This window comes from Rhinatrema bivittatum, chromosome 9 (assembly GCF_901001135.1).
Source record: "Rhinatrema bivittatum chromosome 9, aRhiBiv1.1, whole genome shotgun sequence".
Taxonomy (NCBI): domain Eukaryota; kingdom Metazoa; phylum Chordata; class Amphibia; order Gymnophiona; family Rhinatrematidae; genus Rhinatrema; species Rhinatrema bivittatum.
Window position 1 is genome coordinate 127,253,085 of NC_042623.1, and position 13,773 is coordinate 127,266,857.

The following is a 13,773-nucleotide window of genomic DNA, read 5'->3' on the forward strand; positions in this document are numbered from 1 at the left end:
AATTTTTAAAGTAATTTTCATTGTTGGGTTTGTCTAAACTGCTTTGCTAAGAGTATACTATGAAATATCTTCTATCTTTGAATTAGACAATTTTTTGTTTTGTTTTATTTAGAGAAATCCTTATAAATTCATGATTACAGATTGATCATTAAAAGAAATGGGTTTTTATTATTTTACATAGAGGTTTGGGGTTTTTTTGGGTTTTTTTTTACATGTATTTATCTTTTAAATAAATAGCTTGGTACTGTTGATCAATTTTTGACACTTGATTTCTATATATCGGCAAGTTCCCCTTGGCTCAGATTGTACAGCCTCTGTATTAATTGATAACTTATCATTCCAAGAATTTACTAATCAAATTGAGATGGTGGTCTAGAGCAGTGATTCTCAACATTTTTCCCATCGTGACACACCTAACAGGCTACACTCATATGTGTGACACACTGCTCATTACAATTCATGGCGGAAATAAAAAGTAAAGATCTGGTAATTATTTTTATTGTTAAGAATGACACAAGGAAAAGATACGTATTCTGTCTGATAAGAAATTGCATAAATAGTAAACATCCCCCACCAAAACAGCACCAATTTCCAGCACTTAAACAGTAACCACCTTACTTACCTAAGAAAAGGCAACACTGAAAATATTACACTAGGCCTTAAGACCCCAATAAATCTCCTATTAGGAAAACAGACCAAGTCAGGCTGCTATAGAGCCCTACACAGAAACTACACACCAGCAGAAAACCTCACCTGAATCACATGTGCTGACTGACCCTCACCTAACAAAGAATAAAGAGACCAAAACACATAACTAGAAGCATGCAGACAAAAACTGAATTGGAAACCACAACAAGCCAGAGTCTCTGTATGCAATGTAACAAAGGAAAAAAAGAAACATCAGCCATCCTTATGGTAAATCTGTTTTTATTTTTTAAAAAGCATAAAATAATGAACATTATAAAGTATATATATGAATACATACAGCATATTTTTTGTAAAACTTATGTTCATTTCTCTCTTCCTAGTCCATTTAACTCCCATCCCTCCTCCCAAAACCATCCCTCCATTCCATTCCTCCCTCCCTCCCTGCACCAATGGAGTTCTTAAATAAAAATACATTAAAGATCTTATCAAGTCCTTATTCAAGTACATTAAAGATCATCTGTTAAATGTCTATGCTATTAAGAAAAAGACTTTTTGAGTCATGTGGTAATGTTAGTATAAAGGGTAACCAAATTGCATTTATTGCTCTTCTAGTTCTGATTGGCAGAGTGGTATTGGTCAGAGTTTCCATGGTTAATAGATTTATTATAGAAGAATGCCAATATATTATAGAAGGATCTTCCGATGTTATCCAATTTGTCAATATAGCTTTACAAGCCAACAAAAAAACCTTTATAATCCAGAGAATCGAGCTCTTATTTCCTTTGAAAGATTTGGGAAAAATTCCAAAAAGAGCCACTAAAGATGAAAAAGGAATTTTAAATCCCACAACCATATTTGCAAAATGATAAACTTTCTTCCAAAAAATTTGAATTATTGGACAACTCCATAAAGAGTGACCCAAATGCGCTGAATCTTCTCCACATTTGATACATATATCTGAATTAGAAAAACCTGCTCTGTATGCTTGATGTTGAGATATATACATTCTATATATGATTTTATATCGAGTCTCACGTAGTAGCATATTACATGTAATTTTTCGTGTCATGACAAAAGCAGACTTAAGCGCTGCAATTGATAATGACTGTTTAAGTTCCGATTGCCATTTAAGTTGTACTTCTTCTAAAGACCAACTTTTTAATGAGGTCTCCAATTGTTTGTATAAATATGAAATGGAACGTTTCTGAGGATCATCTATATCAAAACAACTTGTAAGAAATTGCCACTTGGGATCCATGAAAGTTGGTGAGCCTATTGATATCACATAGTGACTAGCCTGAAGATATTGAAAATAATCAATAGGTTGGAGTTTATAACGAATGCGGAGTTCTGAAAAATTAAAAATGGATCCCTTTATATTTAATAACTGTCCAACGCATCTGAGTCTAGAACGATCCCATAAATGGTAAAGTGTAGTAGATGAGTTTTTGGATAGCATTGGATTACCATAAAATGGAAGAAAAGGAGATATTTTGTCAGATAATGAATTAGTACTTAATAACCATTTCCAAGTTTTTCGTAATGGTTGCAGTAGGAGATCTGATTTAATTGTGTTTGACAAGGAAGCATAAGGAACATGTAGAGCATAACGAAGCGATATTGGAGTAAGTAGTTGTGCTTCCAGGCAAATATCAGAAAAATATTGTGTGTTCAACCAATCTCCTATGTGTCGCAAATTAATTGCATGGTTATAAAATTTCAAATCAGGTAAACTCATTCCACCCATGGATAACGGTTTCATAAGATTGGATAATTTAATTCTTGTTTTTTTACCTCTCCATATGAATTTAGTAACTACTCTTTGGTATTTAGCGATTGTCGTTTGGGTGAGAAGTAGAGGTAGAACACTAAGTACATACAACCAGCGTGGTAATATTGTCATTTTTAATAGATGTATTCGTCCAAAAAAAGAGAGTGGAAGTGATATCCATGAACTTAGAAAAAGATCCGTTTTTTGTTGCAATGGTGATATATTCAAATCATATAGATTAGTAAGACTCTTTGGAATCCATATACCTAAATATTTGATTTTATCAACTGCCCATTTTAAAGAGAATTCTCCAATCCAGGGTATAGTAGTATTCGGTCCAATTACCATAGCTTCCGTTTTGTCCAAATTTAAGCTAAAACCTGCATAAAGACCATATTCTGTTATAACTTGAAGAGCAACTGAAAGAGAATTTGTGGGATTAGTCAGATGTAGTAAAAGATCATCAGCAAATGCTGCTAATTTAAATACCATTGAACCCATTTTAATTCCTTTTATATTATGATTTTCTTCCAGGATACGTAATAAGGGATCCAAGGATAAAATAAACAGGAAGGGAGACAATGGGCAACCCTGTCTTGTGCCTCGAGATAATGCAAAATCTGATAATTGCCCATTTACCCAAATATTAGCTTGTGGTTGACTATATAAAGTTTTGAGAAAGGAGATAAAGGGACCCTGAAAACCATAATGATGTAAGGTTTCAAATAAAAAGACCCAGTTCACTCGGTCAAAAGCCTTCTCAGCATCAAAACTAACCAGAAGGGAATTTAAATGTAACTTTTCTGAGTAGGCTATAGATGCCAAAACTCTTCGTACATTTATAACTGTTTGTCTGCCTCTGACAAACCCCACTTGGGAAGGAGAGATAAGTTTAGCAATGAAAGTTGCAAGTCTATCTTAATTTAAGATCATAGTTAATTAGTGATATTGGTCTATAGGAACCAGGTAACTCAGGATCACGACCTGGTTTAGGAATAACGACTATAGTGGCTTTATTCTCTTTCCACATATTGAATTCTTCCGAAGAAAGCTTGTCATATACACAACGAATTGGATCAATAATTAAATCAGACATTATTTTATAAAACTGAGTATAATTTTTGATAGTAATCTGTAAATATTTTCCCAATATCTTTATTTGTTACTTTAATTTGACCAGCAAAGTCTCGTAACCCTTTAACATAAGATTTACCTTCCCAAGACCTTACCAATCCAGCAAGTAACTTTCCTGCTTTATTACCAAAATGAAATAGACTATGTTTATAATAAAGTAGGTTTTTTTGTGTTTTTTGTTGAATAAAGTCATGATAGAGTAAACTTTTATACGATTTTCCCTTGTAGGAAATGAAGTTAAATGAGCTTTTGCTCTTTTCAATTGTTTTTCTAATCGGACTATGTTAGCAGATAATTCTCTATGTTTTTTAGCTATATATGCTATAATTTCTCCCCTCAGAATCGCTTTAGCAGTTTCCCAATAAAGTGTTGGATTTTCTTGATGCTGACTATTAAAATATTCATATTCTTTCCACTTATCTCGAATATAAATCTTGAACCCTTCATCATAATACAGTTTCGCAGGAAATCTCCAGTGTTTAATGCCTCCAGTACTATCTAAGCCTGCAAAATCTGCCCAAACTGGAGCATGATCTGAAATTACTAGAGGCCCTATATCTGCACCTGTTACTTTAGAAAAATTAGTGGAGCTGACCAATATATAATCAAGTCTAGATTGAGATCCATGAGCTCTAGAAATATGAGTAAAATTAATAACATTAGGATGTAATAATCTCCAAACATCAGCAAGATCAAAGAATCTACTGATAAAAGGAAGACCTCTTACTAAATCTATCTTAGAGATTTGTTTTGGAGGTTGTCGATCCATAGTTGGATCAAGTACCGCATTAAAATCACCCCCCAAGATAAGTGGAAGATCAAGAAATATAAAATCAGTAGCAGTAAAACCAAACTAACAAAAAGAACAGATTATTTCAAAACAGCTGCTGAATGGAATATCCAATAATTAAAATCTCATAAAAAATTTCTAGATATCAATAAATTATTTCAAAATTTCAGACACAAAGACCCAGTAATGAAAAATAAGGATACAAAAAACGTTTTGCTCTGCATACCTGGGAATGTTTGATATCCAGGTGCCCTGAGATTGTTTTGAATTAGCAGGAGGAGGGATGGTTTGCTTGCAACTTTCTCCTCTCTCTCACACTGGCTCTCGGTCGCTCACATATACACATGCTTTTTCTCTCTCACTTATATAGGCTCTTAATTACACATTTACACACATGCTGTCTACCTTTTCAGGCTTACAATCACACACATATATGCTGTCTTTTTTTCTCACACACAGACTCTCATTCACATGCTTACAAACATGCTATCTCTCTTTTTCTCATTTACACACTGGCTTACAATCACATACTCACATGCTCCCTTTACCTAAACCAGTTCTCAGTCACACCCAGACACATATGCTCTTTCTTTCTCACATGCTCTCAATCACACATGCTCCCTCACCTAGACCAGGTCTCAATCACACACACACAGACACACATGCTCTATCTTTCTCTCATTTACACACATGCTCTCAATCACATACTCACATGCTCCCTCACCTAAACCAGCTCTCAATCACACATGCTCTCACATGTATAGGCTCTCAATCATTCACATACATGCTCTCACTCACACGCACACACAGGATCTCAAACACACATGCTTGCTCACTCTCCCCCCCCTCCCCCAAACTAGTGGCAGCAGCAGCCTCCTCCACTTCTAATCCTAAAGGCAGCAGCAACCTACTTCATTTTCAGTTCTCGTGGAGAAAAGGAGTCCCATCGGCTGTGGGGGTTGACGATATTCTTTGTTTTTCTCTGAGCCGCGCAGCTCATTCCTCAGGCTGGGCCTCTTCTTTTCTTTGGGCCGATGCTGCCTGAATTAGCAAGGTCTCTTCTTCCCGCGCACGCACCTGTTGCTCACCACTTCCTCTTCCGGGCCGCTGGGGGGGGGGGGGGGGGCGGGAAGAAGAGAGCATGCCGGTGCCACTGACTCCAGCTATCCTGCTGCGTTACGCCCGGGCTATCAGCATTTTAAGCCCAGGCGGAGGACCTATTTTGCTTGGGAGGGGTAGCAGCTGGGTCAGTGGGGGACCCAGAAGTATGGCGACACACCTGCATGTTCTTGGCGACACACTGGTGTGTCGCAACACACCGGTTGAGAACCACTGGTTTAATGTACAAGCTGGAATACAGATCACAATATATAGGCCACAATTCTGGAGACCAAACCTTCAATGGGATATATACCATATCTGATAGCATTGGTCCAGAGGGTAGCTACTAAAATGATCCGTGGTCTTTATTATAAAGTATATGGAGACAGATTTAAATCTCAATACGTATACCTCAAAAGAAAGACAGGAAAGGGGAGATGCAATGACAAATACCTGCAAGGAATAAAACAACAGGTGAGCCTTTTCCAACAAAAAGGAGTCTCTAAGATGAGGGGTGATGGAAGCAGGATGAAAAGGAATTGACTAAGAAAATAAATCTTTACAGAAAGAATGATGGATGCTTGGAACAGTCTTCCTGTGGAGTTGATGGCAAAAAAGACGGTATCAGAATTCAAGAAAACAGGATATAAGCACAGAGGATCTCTTAGGAAGAGGAAGGAACTTTAAAAATGAGCAGGAGATGCAGTTGAGCAGATGGATGGGCCATATGGTCTTTATCTGATATGTTCTAAATTTCTATTCCTCTGCAACCCCTTACTTGCAAGAGGAGAATATTGGTGGCAGTGGGACTGGAGGAGCAGGCTATCTGCAACAGCTGGGAAAAGAAGGGATGTGGGTGCTTAGGGATCCTTGCCAGACTGAACCCACTGACTATTTTCATTCCCAGCCTAATGACAATCCTGAAATTGGCCACCAACCCACTGGAATTTTTCCTATTGGCCAAATCCGCCTTTTATCAACTTTTACAATCTGTTGATAAGTAAACATCAAGCATGTGAACACAAACAATGACTATCATCCACTGGGGTGGCTGGTACATTAATTAAGTAGAGGAAAGTGGAGGAAAATCACACCACATAAATTAACAAAGAATGGTTCAGTGACCATTAGTTAATGTATAACCATACGCATAATTTAGTCATAAAGCTTCAAAGCCAGGCATGTACTGTTTTGCAGCCTTGCTGCATCAGGAGGGACAGAAACACAAAGACAACACAAAATTGTATAAACAAATCAATTCAAACCCTCCGTGGTCCCAAGATAAACAAAGTACATACCTGCTCAATAAAATTCTTCTTTGATAAGAACCATAGTGGGGGGTTTTTTAATGTTTGATCTCCTAGTAAGACTTACCCTTTGTTACTCTGTTTTTCCACACATGTAGGTCCTTTTGTTTTACTATCTAAACAATGTCCCTATGGTTAGACTGATTTTGTATGCAGTTTTTCTAGGGAATGCGATTGGTTCATATTCTCTCTATCCTGATTGGTGTACCACTATCATGTGACCTTTTAGGCACCACGTCTGAACGATATGTATACTGCCTCTTAGTCGACATTCTGCCTTTCCTTGAACACTATATACAAATTGATACAGATAATTATTTGCTGATGAAAAGCAGGTATTTTGAATTTATATAATTTTGTGTTCTCACTCAATGCACTGTGTCAGCGAAAAACAAATGTTACTTTATTAACACATTACTGCCACAAGGAGGAAAGTACTTTGCTGGTATGTTTTAAAACATCAGGTCCTTACAATCTTTAGAGAAGCCTATGATTGCCTAAAGTTAAATGCGATAAACTGCCGGTCATACGCTGGAATGGACAGGGAGGAAAAATAAGCCAAGAACAGTCATTTCTTACCCATTTGACAATGGTAGTTGTTAGCTGCAAATAAGCAATCAGGCCATCCTGCTCCCTTTGAGTAATGCCTCGCAATGGCAAGTGGCGCTGATGCACGGTATCTGTATTTGGCAAGTCTCTCCGCAGGTGCTCATGGTACAGCATCAGAGAATGAAAGAAATGCTCCCAGGAAACAGAGCTGCCCCCTGCTGCTTGCATGTTCTCAACTAAAAGGAAGAAAATGATAAAAGTTCCAGGATGCTATAGATCACAACTTTAGTCCCTAGGCATTCTCTGAAAATATAAAGTATATAAATAATAAATATCAAGACCAAATATAGTGAAAATAAAATTATACAAAGCTTTCCATACACATCTTGCAACATTTATTTATTTTATTTAAAAACTCTTCTATACTGTCGTTAAGTTAATTCATCACAACGGTTTACAGAAAGGTACAAAAAGAAAAAACTATAATTGGTATAGATTACAAATTATACATGTGCCAACATAGAACGATAACATATTTTAATAAGAAAAGACTGTTAATTAAGGCTTATATGTCGGTTGAAAAACTGTCAAGCTGTTCAAATCTAGCGTTAATATGCAATTGGAGATATGAGAAGAAAAAAAATGATTACTTGGTGCGTCCTTATCTTTCAACTGTTTTCCTCCTTCTCTTTGTCTTTATAAAAAGCTTGTTTAAAAAGCCAGGTTTTCAGACTAGTTTTAAATAGTTTCAAATTTCTCTGCAGCCTCAACAGCACTCCCAACTTGGTCATAGCAGAACGTGCAATCTGTTAATCAATTTGACAGTGTGTGTTTGGCAGTGGCAATGTAGAGATTACTTACCTGATAATCTCGTTTTCCTTAGTGTATGCAGATGGACTCAAAACAAGTGGGTATAGTGTGCTCGTGCTAGCAGTTGGAGACTGATCTGACGTCAGCACGGGTACATATACCCCCCGCAGGAAGTGCAGCAATTCAGTAATCTTCCTTGCAAAAGCTTTATGGATATATATGTGTAACTGACCGATCAATTAAATGAACAGGATTACCCTGACCGATTGATAGTAGCTGGAGACCGCCAGTGTACTCAACTGGAAGGCATCGACACCCGGCAGGGTGGATGCCCTATTATAAGAAAACATGGCTTACCATGAGTCAGTGAATCCCCATGTATGCCGGCAGCCGGCCGGGATGCTGAGTCCATCTGCATACACTATGGAAACCGAGATTATCAGGTAAGTAATCTCTACATTTCCTAGTGTGTAGCAGATGGACTCAAAACAAGTGGGATGTACAAAAGCTACTCCCGGACTTGGTGGGAGGCTGCCCGAGGTCCATTCAGGATTGCCCTCGCAAATGCTGTGTCCTCCCTGGCCTGGACATCCAGACGGTAGAATCTGGAGAAGGTATGGAGGGAGGACCACGTCGCCGCTTTACATATCTCTGCAGGCGACAGCATCCTAGTTTCTGTCCAAGAGGCCGCTTGCGCTCTGCTAGAGTGAGCCTTGACCCGTAGAGGTGGTGGTTTTCCCGCTTCTACATAGGCCGCCTTGATAACTTCTTTGATCCAGCAGGCGATGGTTGCCTGTGAGGCCTCTTCCCCTTGCTTCTTCCCGCTGTGAAGGACGAACAGGTGGTCCGTCTTTCGTATTGCTTCTGACATTTCCAGGTATCTGGACAGTAGCCTGCTGATGTCGAGATGGCGTAGTATTCGACCTTCTTCCGACTTCTTCAAACCTTCCATGGTAGGCAAGGATATGGTTTGGTTGAGGTGGAAGTGTGAGTCTACTTTGGGTAAGAAGGAAGGAACCGTGCGAAGATGGATAGCCTCTGGAGTGATTCTGAGAAACGGATCACGGCAGGACAGCGCTTGTACCTCTGAGATGCGGCGTGCTGAGCATACGGCCAGCAGGAACACCATCTTCAAGGTTAACAAACGGAGGGACAGGCCTCGAAGTGGTCTGAAGGCGGATCCCGCTAGAAATTCCAACACTAGGTTGAGGTTCCACAAGGGCACTGGCCACTTCAGTGGCGGGCGAATGTGTTTGACTCCTTTCAGGAAACGTGAAACGTCTGGGTGTTTAGCAATGGTGTTGCCGTCACTCCTGGACTGTAGCAAGACAGCGCTGCTACCTGAACCTTGATGGAGCTGAGGGACAGACCCTTCTGAAGTCCACCTTGTAGAAAGTCCAAAATGATAGGAATCTTAGCGGCATGTGAATTGGTGCTGTGAGAGTCGCACCAGGCTTCAAAAACTCTCCAGATCCTGATATATGTCAGTGATGTGGAGAACTTGCGTGCTCGGAGGAGAGATTCTATTACCGGCTCCAAGTATCCTCTTTTCTTCAATCTAGCCCTCTCAATGGCCAGACCGTAAGAGAGAATTGAGCTGGATCCTCGTGGAGGATAGGACCTTGCCGCAACAGGTCCCTGAGTGGAGGCAGGCGTAGAGGATTCCCTGCCAGTAGTCTTCTCATGTCTGCATACCAGGGTCTTCTTGGCCAGTCCGGGGCCACTAGAAGAACTAGGCCTCTGTGTCGCTGAATCTTGTGTATAATGGCGCCCATCAGGGGCCACGGAGGAAAGGCATTAGCAGGATTACCTGAGGCCACGGCTGTACCAGGGCATCGATCCCCTGGGATAGCGGATCCCGCCTGCGGCTGAAATATCTGGGTACTTGAGCGTTGGACCTGTCTGCTAATAGGTCCATGCCCGGTGTACCCCACTGATCCACAATCATCTGGAAAGCTGTGGGCGACAGCTGCCATTCCCCTGGATTTAGGCTCTCTCTGCTGAGGAAGTCTGCCGTGGTGTTGTCCTTCCCGGCGATGTGAACGGCGGAGATGTCCTGGAGATTCGCTTCCGCCCAAGTCATAAGAGGGCCAATTTCTAGGGATACCTGTCGGCTTCTGGTTCCGCCCGTCGGTTGATGTATGCCACCATGGTGGCGTTGTCTGACATCACTCTGACCGCTCTGTTGCGAAGTCTGTGGGCAAATCGCAGGCACGCTAGCCTGACTGCCCGTGCCTCTAGTCGGTTGATGTTCCACCTTGACTCTTCTCTGCTCCACCGCCCTTGGGCGGTGAGTTCTTCGCAGTGTGCTCCCCATCCGTTCAGGCTGGCATCTGTAGTGAGCAGGGTCCAGGTTGGGGAGGACATTCTCGACCCCCGGCTCATGTGGCCGGGCTGCAACCACCACCATAGCTGATTCCGCACTCTGGCTGGGAGAGGTAGGTGTACGGTGTAGTTCTGTGATCGCGGGCTTCACCGAGATAGGAGGGCGCGTTGTAATGGTCTCATATGAGCCGCGCCCATGGTATCACCTCCAGAGTGGATGCCATGAGACCGAGGACCTGTAGGTAATCCCCAGCTGTGGGCCAACTGGCGCTCAGCAGGGCCTGCAGATGATTCCGGAGTTTTGACTTCCTTTTGTAGGTCAGGCTTCCTGGGTATCGAATTGAACCCCTAGGTATTCCAGCGATTGGGACGGCTGTAGGGAACTCTTCTTTATGTTGACTTCCCATCCTAGGCTTTCCAGAAGAGCTATAACTCTGTTGGTTGCCCGGTGGCTCTCCTCCGGTGACTTTGCCCTGATCAGCCAATCGTCCAGGTAGGGATGGACGGGAATTCCTTCCTTCCTGAGTGCTGCCGCCACTACTACTACTATGACCTTGGTAAAGATCCGCGGTGCGATGGCTAACCCGAAGGGTAAAGCTCGGAACTGGAAGTGCTGTTTCAGGATTTTGAAGCGTAAATAGCGCTGGTGATCCCGATGGATTGGGATATGCAAATAGGCTTCTGACAGGTCTAGGGAGGTGAGAAACTCCCCTGGCTGTACTGCATTCTTGACAGACCGTAGAGTTTCCTTGCGAAAGCTGGGGACACGTAGGTGTCTGTTGACTGACTTGAGGTCCAGGACGGGCCTGAAAGTGCCCTCCTTCTTGGGTACTATGAAATAAATGGAATAATGCCCAGAATTTATCTCCTCTGCAGGCACTGGGATTATGGCTTTTAGTGCCAGGAGCCTCTGTAAGGTCACTTCTAGTGCCGCCTTCTTCTTCCTCAGCAGAGAGAGCCTAAATCCAGGGGAATGGCAGCTGTCGCCCACAGCTTTCCAGATGATTGTGGATCAGTGGGGTACACCGGGCATGGACCTATTAGCAGACAGGTCCAACGCTCAAGTACCCAGATATTTCAGACGCAGGCGGGATCCGCTATCCCAGGGGATCGATGCACCCCCGTTCTATGTAAACCAGCAAGATATGTTTTCATGATTGCCGGTTTATAAAAACTCTAAATAAATAAATAAATAAATAAAATAAACAAGGAGATTGCACAAACTTGTCTGGCGGGAGCCGAAGAAAATCCAGGTAATATCCTTCTCGGATGATGGCGAGGACCCACTGGTCCGAGGTAATCTCGACCCACCTGCGGTAGAAGAGGGTTAGCCTGCCCCCTATGGCTGCTACCCCCGGATGGGTCGGCTGATTGTCATTGTGGGTTGAGCTTAGCCCGAAAGGGCTGGTTCCTGGCCTGAGAACGAGGTGCTTGATAGCGAGCCCTGTAAGGGTTGAAGCGCTGAGAGTTTCTACCTCTGGATGGTCTAGAAAACGAACGCTGACTCCTCCTCGACCTGTCTTCTGGTAGACAGGGTAATGGAGAGGCACCCCATTTATTAGCCCAGTTCTCGAGTTCGCTGCCAAACAGTAGGGATCCCTTAGAGGGCATTCTTATGAGGCGCATCTTGGAGGAAGAGTCGGCAGCCCAATTGCGTAGCCAGAGCTGTCTCCTGGCTGCCACTAAGGAGGACACTCCCTTGGCTGCCGTACGGATGAGGTCGGAGGCTGCGTCAGTGAGAAATGCGAGAGATGATTCCATGTCTTCTCCCGGGGTGTTGCTTCTAGCCTGCGATAAACAGGAACGCGTCACCACGGTGCAGCAGGTCGCGATTCGTAGGGACATGGCTGCTACCTCAAAGGCTTGCTTCAGAATGGTGTCCATGCGCCGGTCATGTGTATCCTTGAGGGCCGCTCCCCCCTCAACCGGAATGGTGGTGCACTTCACAATTGAGTTAACTATGGCGTCTACCTTGGGGCACACCAGCTGCTCCTTGGACGCCGGGTCCAGAGGGTACATGCCCGACCCCCTTTGAATGAGGCCTCCGGCGTAGTCCATTCCAGATCTATTAGATGCTGTGCTGCTTGTAGGAGGGGAAAATGGTGAGCCGTTCGGCGCAGGCCCTCTAACACGGGGTTCATGTTAGGGTCCCCTGGGGTGTCCTGGCCCGGAATAGCCAGTTCAGATAGGCATTGTGAGACCAGGCCTGGAAGATCCTCTTTCCGAAAGAAGCGTCTCATGGTCCGATATGGTTCTATCTCCGAGGGAAGTTCTCCCTCCTCGGGGGGCTCCTCATTTTCCTCGGAGCAATCCGAATCCCCATAAGTGGGGCTTCCAGGTGGCGAGTGGCCGTGCCTAGGTCTCGAGGGTCCAGGGGCCGGATCATCCGGAACAGAAAAACCCCTTCGAGGAGCAGACTGCATCTGGACAAAGGCGTGAATCCCCTTGAATAATTCCACCCAGGAGAGAGAAGCCGGATCTGGCCTTAGGGGCACCAGGTCTCTTGGGTTCCCTGGCTGCTCCCTGTGGCCTGCTAAGTCCGGAGTGTTCCCTGAAGAACCGCTGGGCTGGGACCGGTCCTGTCCTGGAACTCCCATGGCCTCCTCACATTGGGCACATAGCGAGTCTGCTTCCTCGCTCTGAGTGGCTCTGAGGTTGCATGCTGAGCAGAGGCTTAGGGCTCTTATGCCTGATTCTGGAGGTGCTGGCTCTGCGGACGTATGGGCTCTCTTATGCTCCATATGCTTTGCAATATGTATCGCCTACTAATATGCGCTTATCTTATGAGTGTGCGCTTATCAACCTGCGCTTAGCTGTATACGCTTATGAACGTGCGCCCACCAACAGGCGTCTTATGAGCATGCGCCTATGAACGTACGCTTTCCAACGGCGTCTTATGAACATGCGCCTATAACGTGCACCTATCAACGGCGTCTTATGAATGTGAGCCTATAACGTGCGCCTATCAACGGCGGCTTATGAACGTGCGTCTATAATGCGCGCCTATGGACGTGCGCCTATGCTATCGGCGTGTGCCTAGCCAGCTTGCGCCTATCCGCATGCGCTTAACGACGTGCGTCTAGGTAGCGAAGGCGAGTAGGCAGGTAAAATGGCGACCTCCTCGGCGCGCTGCCACGAAGGCAGGCCCCGCGAATCCACACTTCCTCGGAGACCACAGTAAAGATGTACACCTTACCTTATCTTCGGCGCTTCCCGGCTGCGGGGGGAGAGGGTGAGTACCTTCACCGCCGCGCTCGAGGAAGTGCACCCGCTGCCTCTAGGCCGCACCCGAACTTGTCTCGCTCGGGGGCCAAGTCCTTGCCGGGACAGAGGCTGCC

General features: G+C 43.8%; 1 protein-coding gene across 4 annotated transcripts in view; it reads right to left on the reverse strand.

Moving 5' to 3' along the window:
* Window positions 1-13,773, reverse strand: part of NUP205 (nucleoporin 205) — a 558,669-nt gene that overhangs the window by 395,491 nt on the left and 149,405 nt on the right. For all 4 annotated transcript variants that reach the window (XR_003858760.1, XM_029616971.1, XM_029616970.1 and 1 more), the window contains one exon: window positions 7,331-7,536. Coding sequence is in view for 3 of the 4 variants with exons in the window: in XM_029616971.1 (XP_029472831.1) it covers window positions 7,331-7,536 (206 nt within the window). In the remaining variant the exon portion in view is untranslated. The remainder of the gene's footprint in view (window positions 1-7,330; window positions 7,537-13,773) is intronic.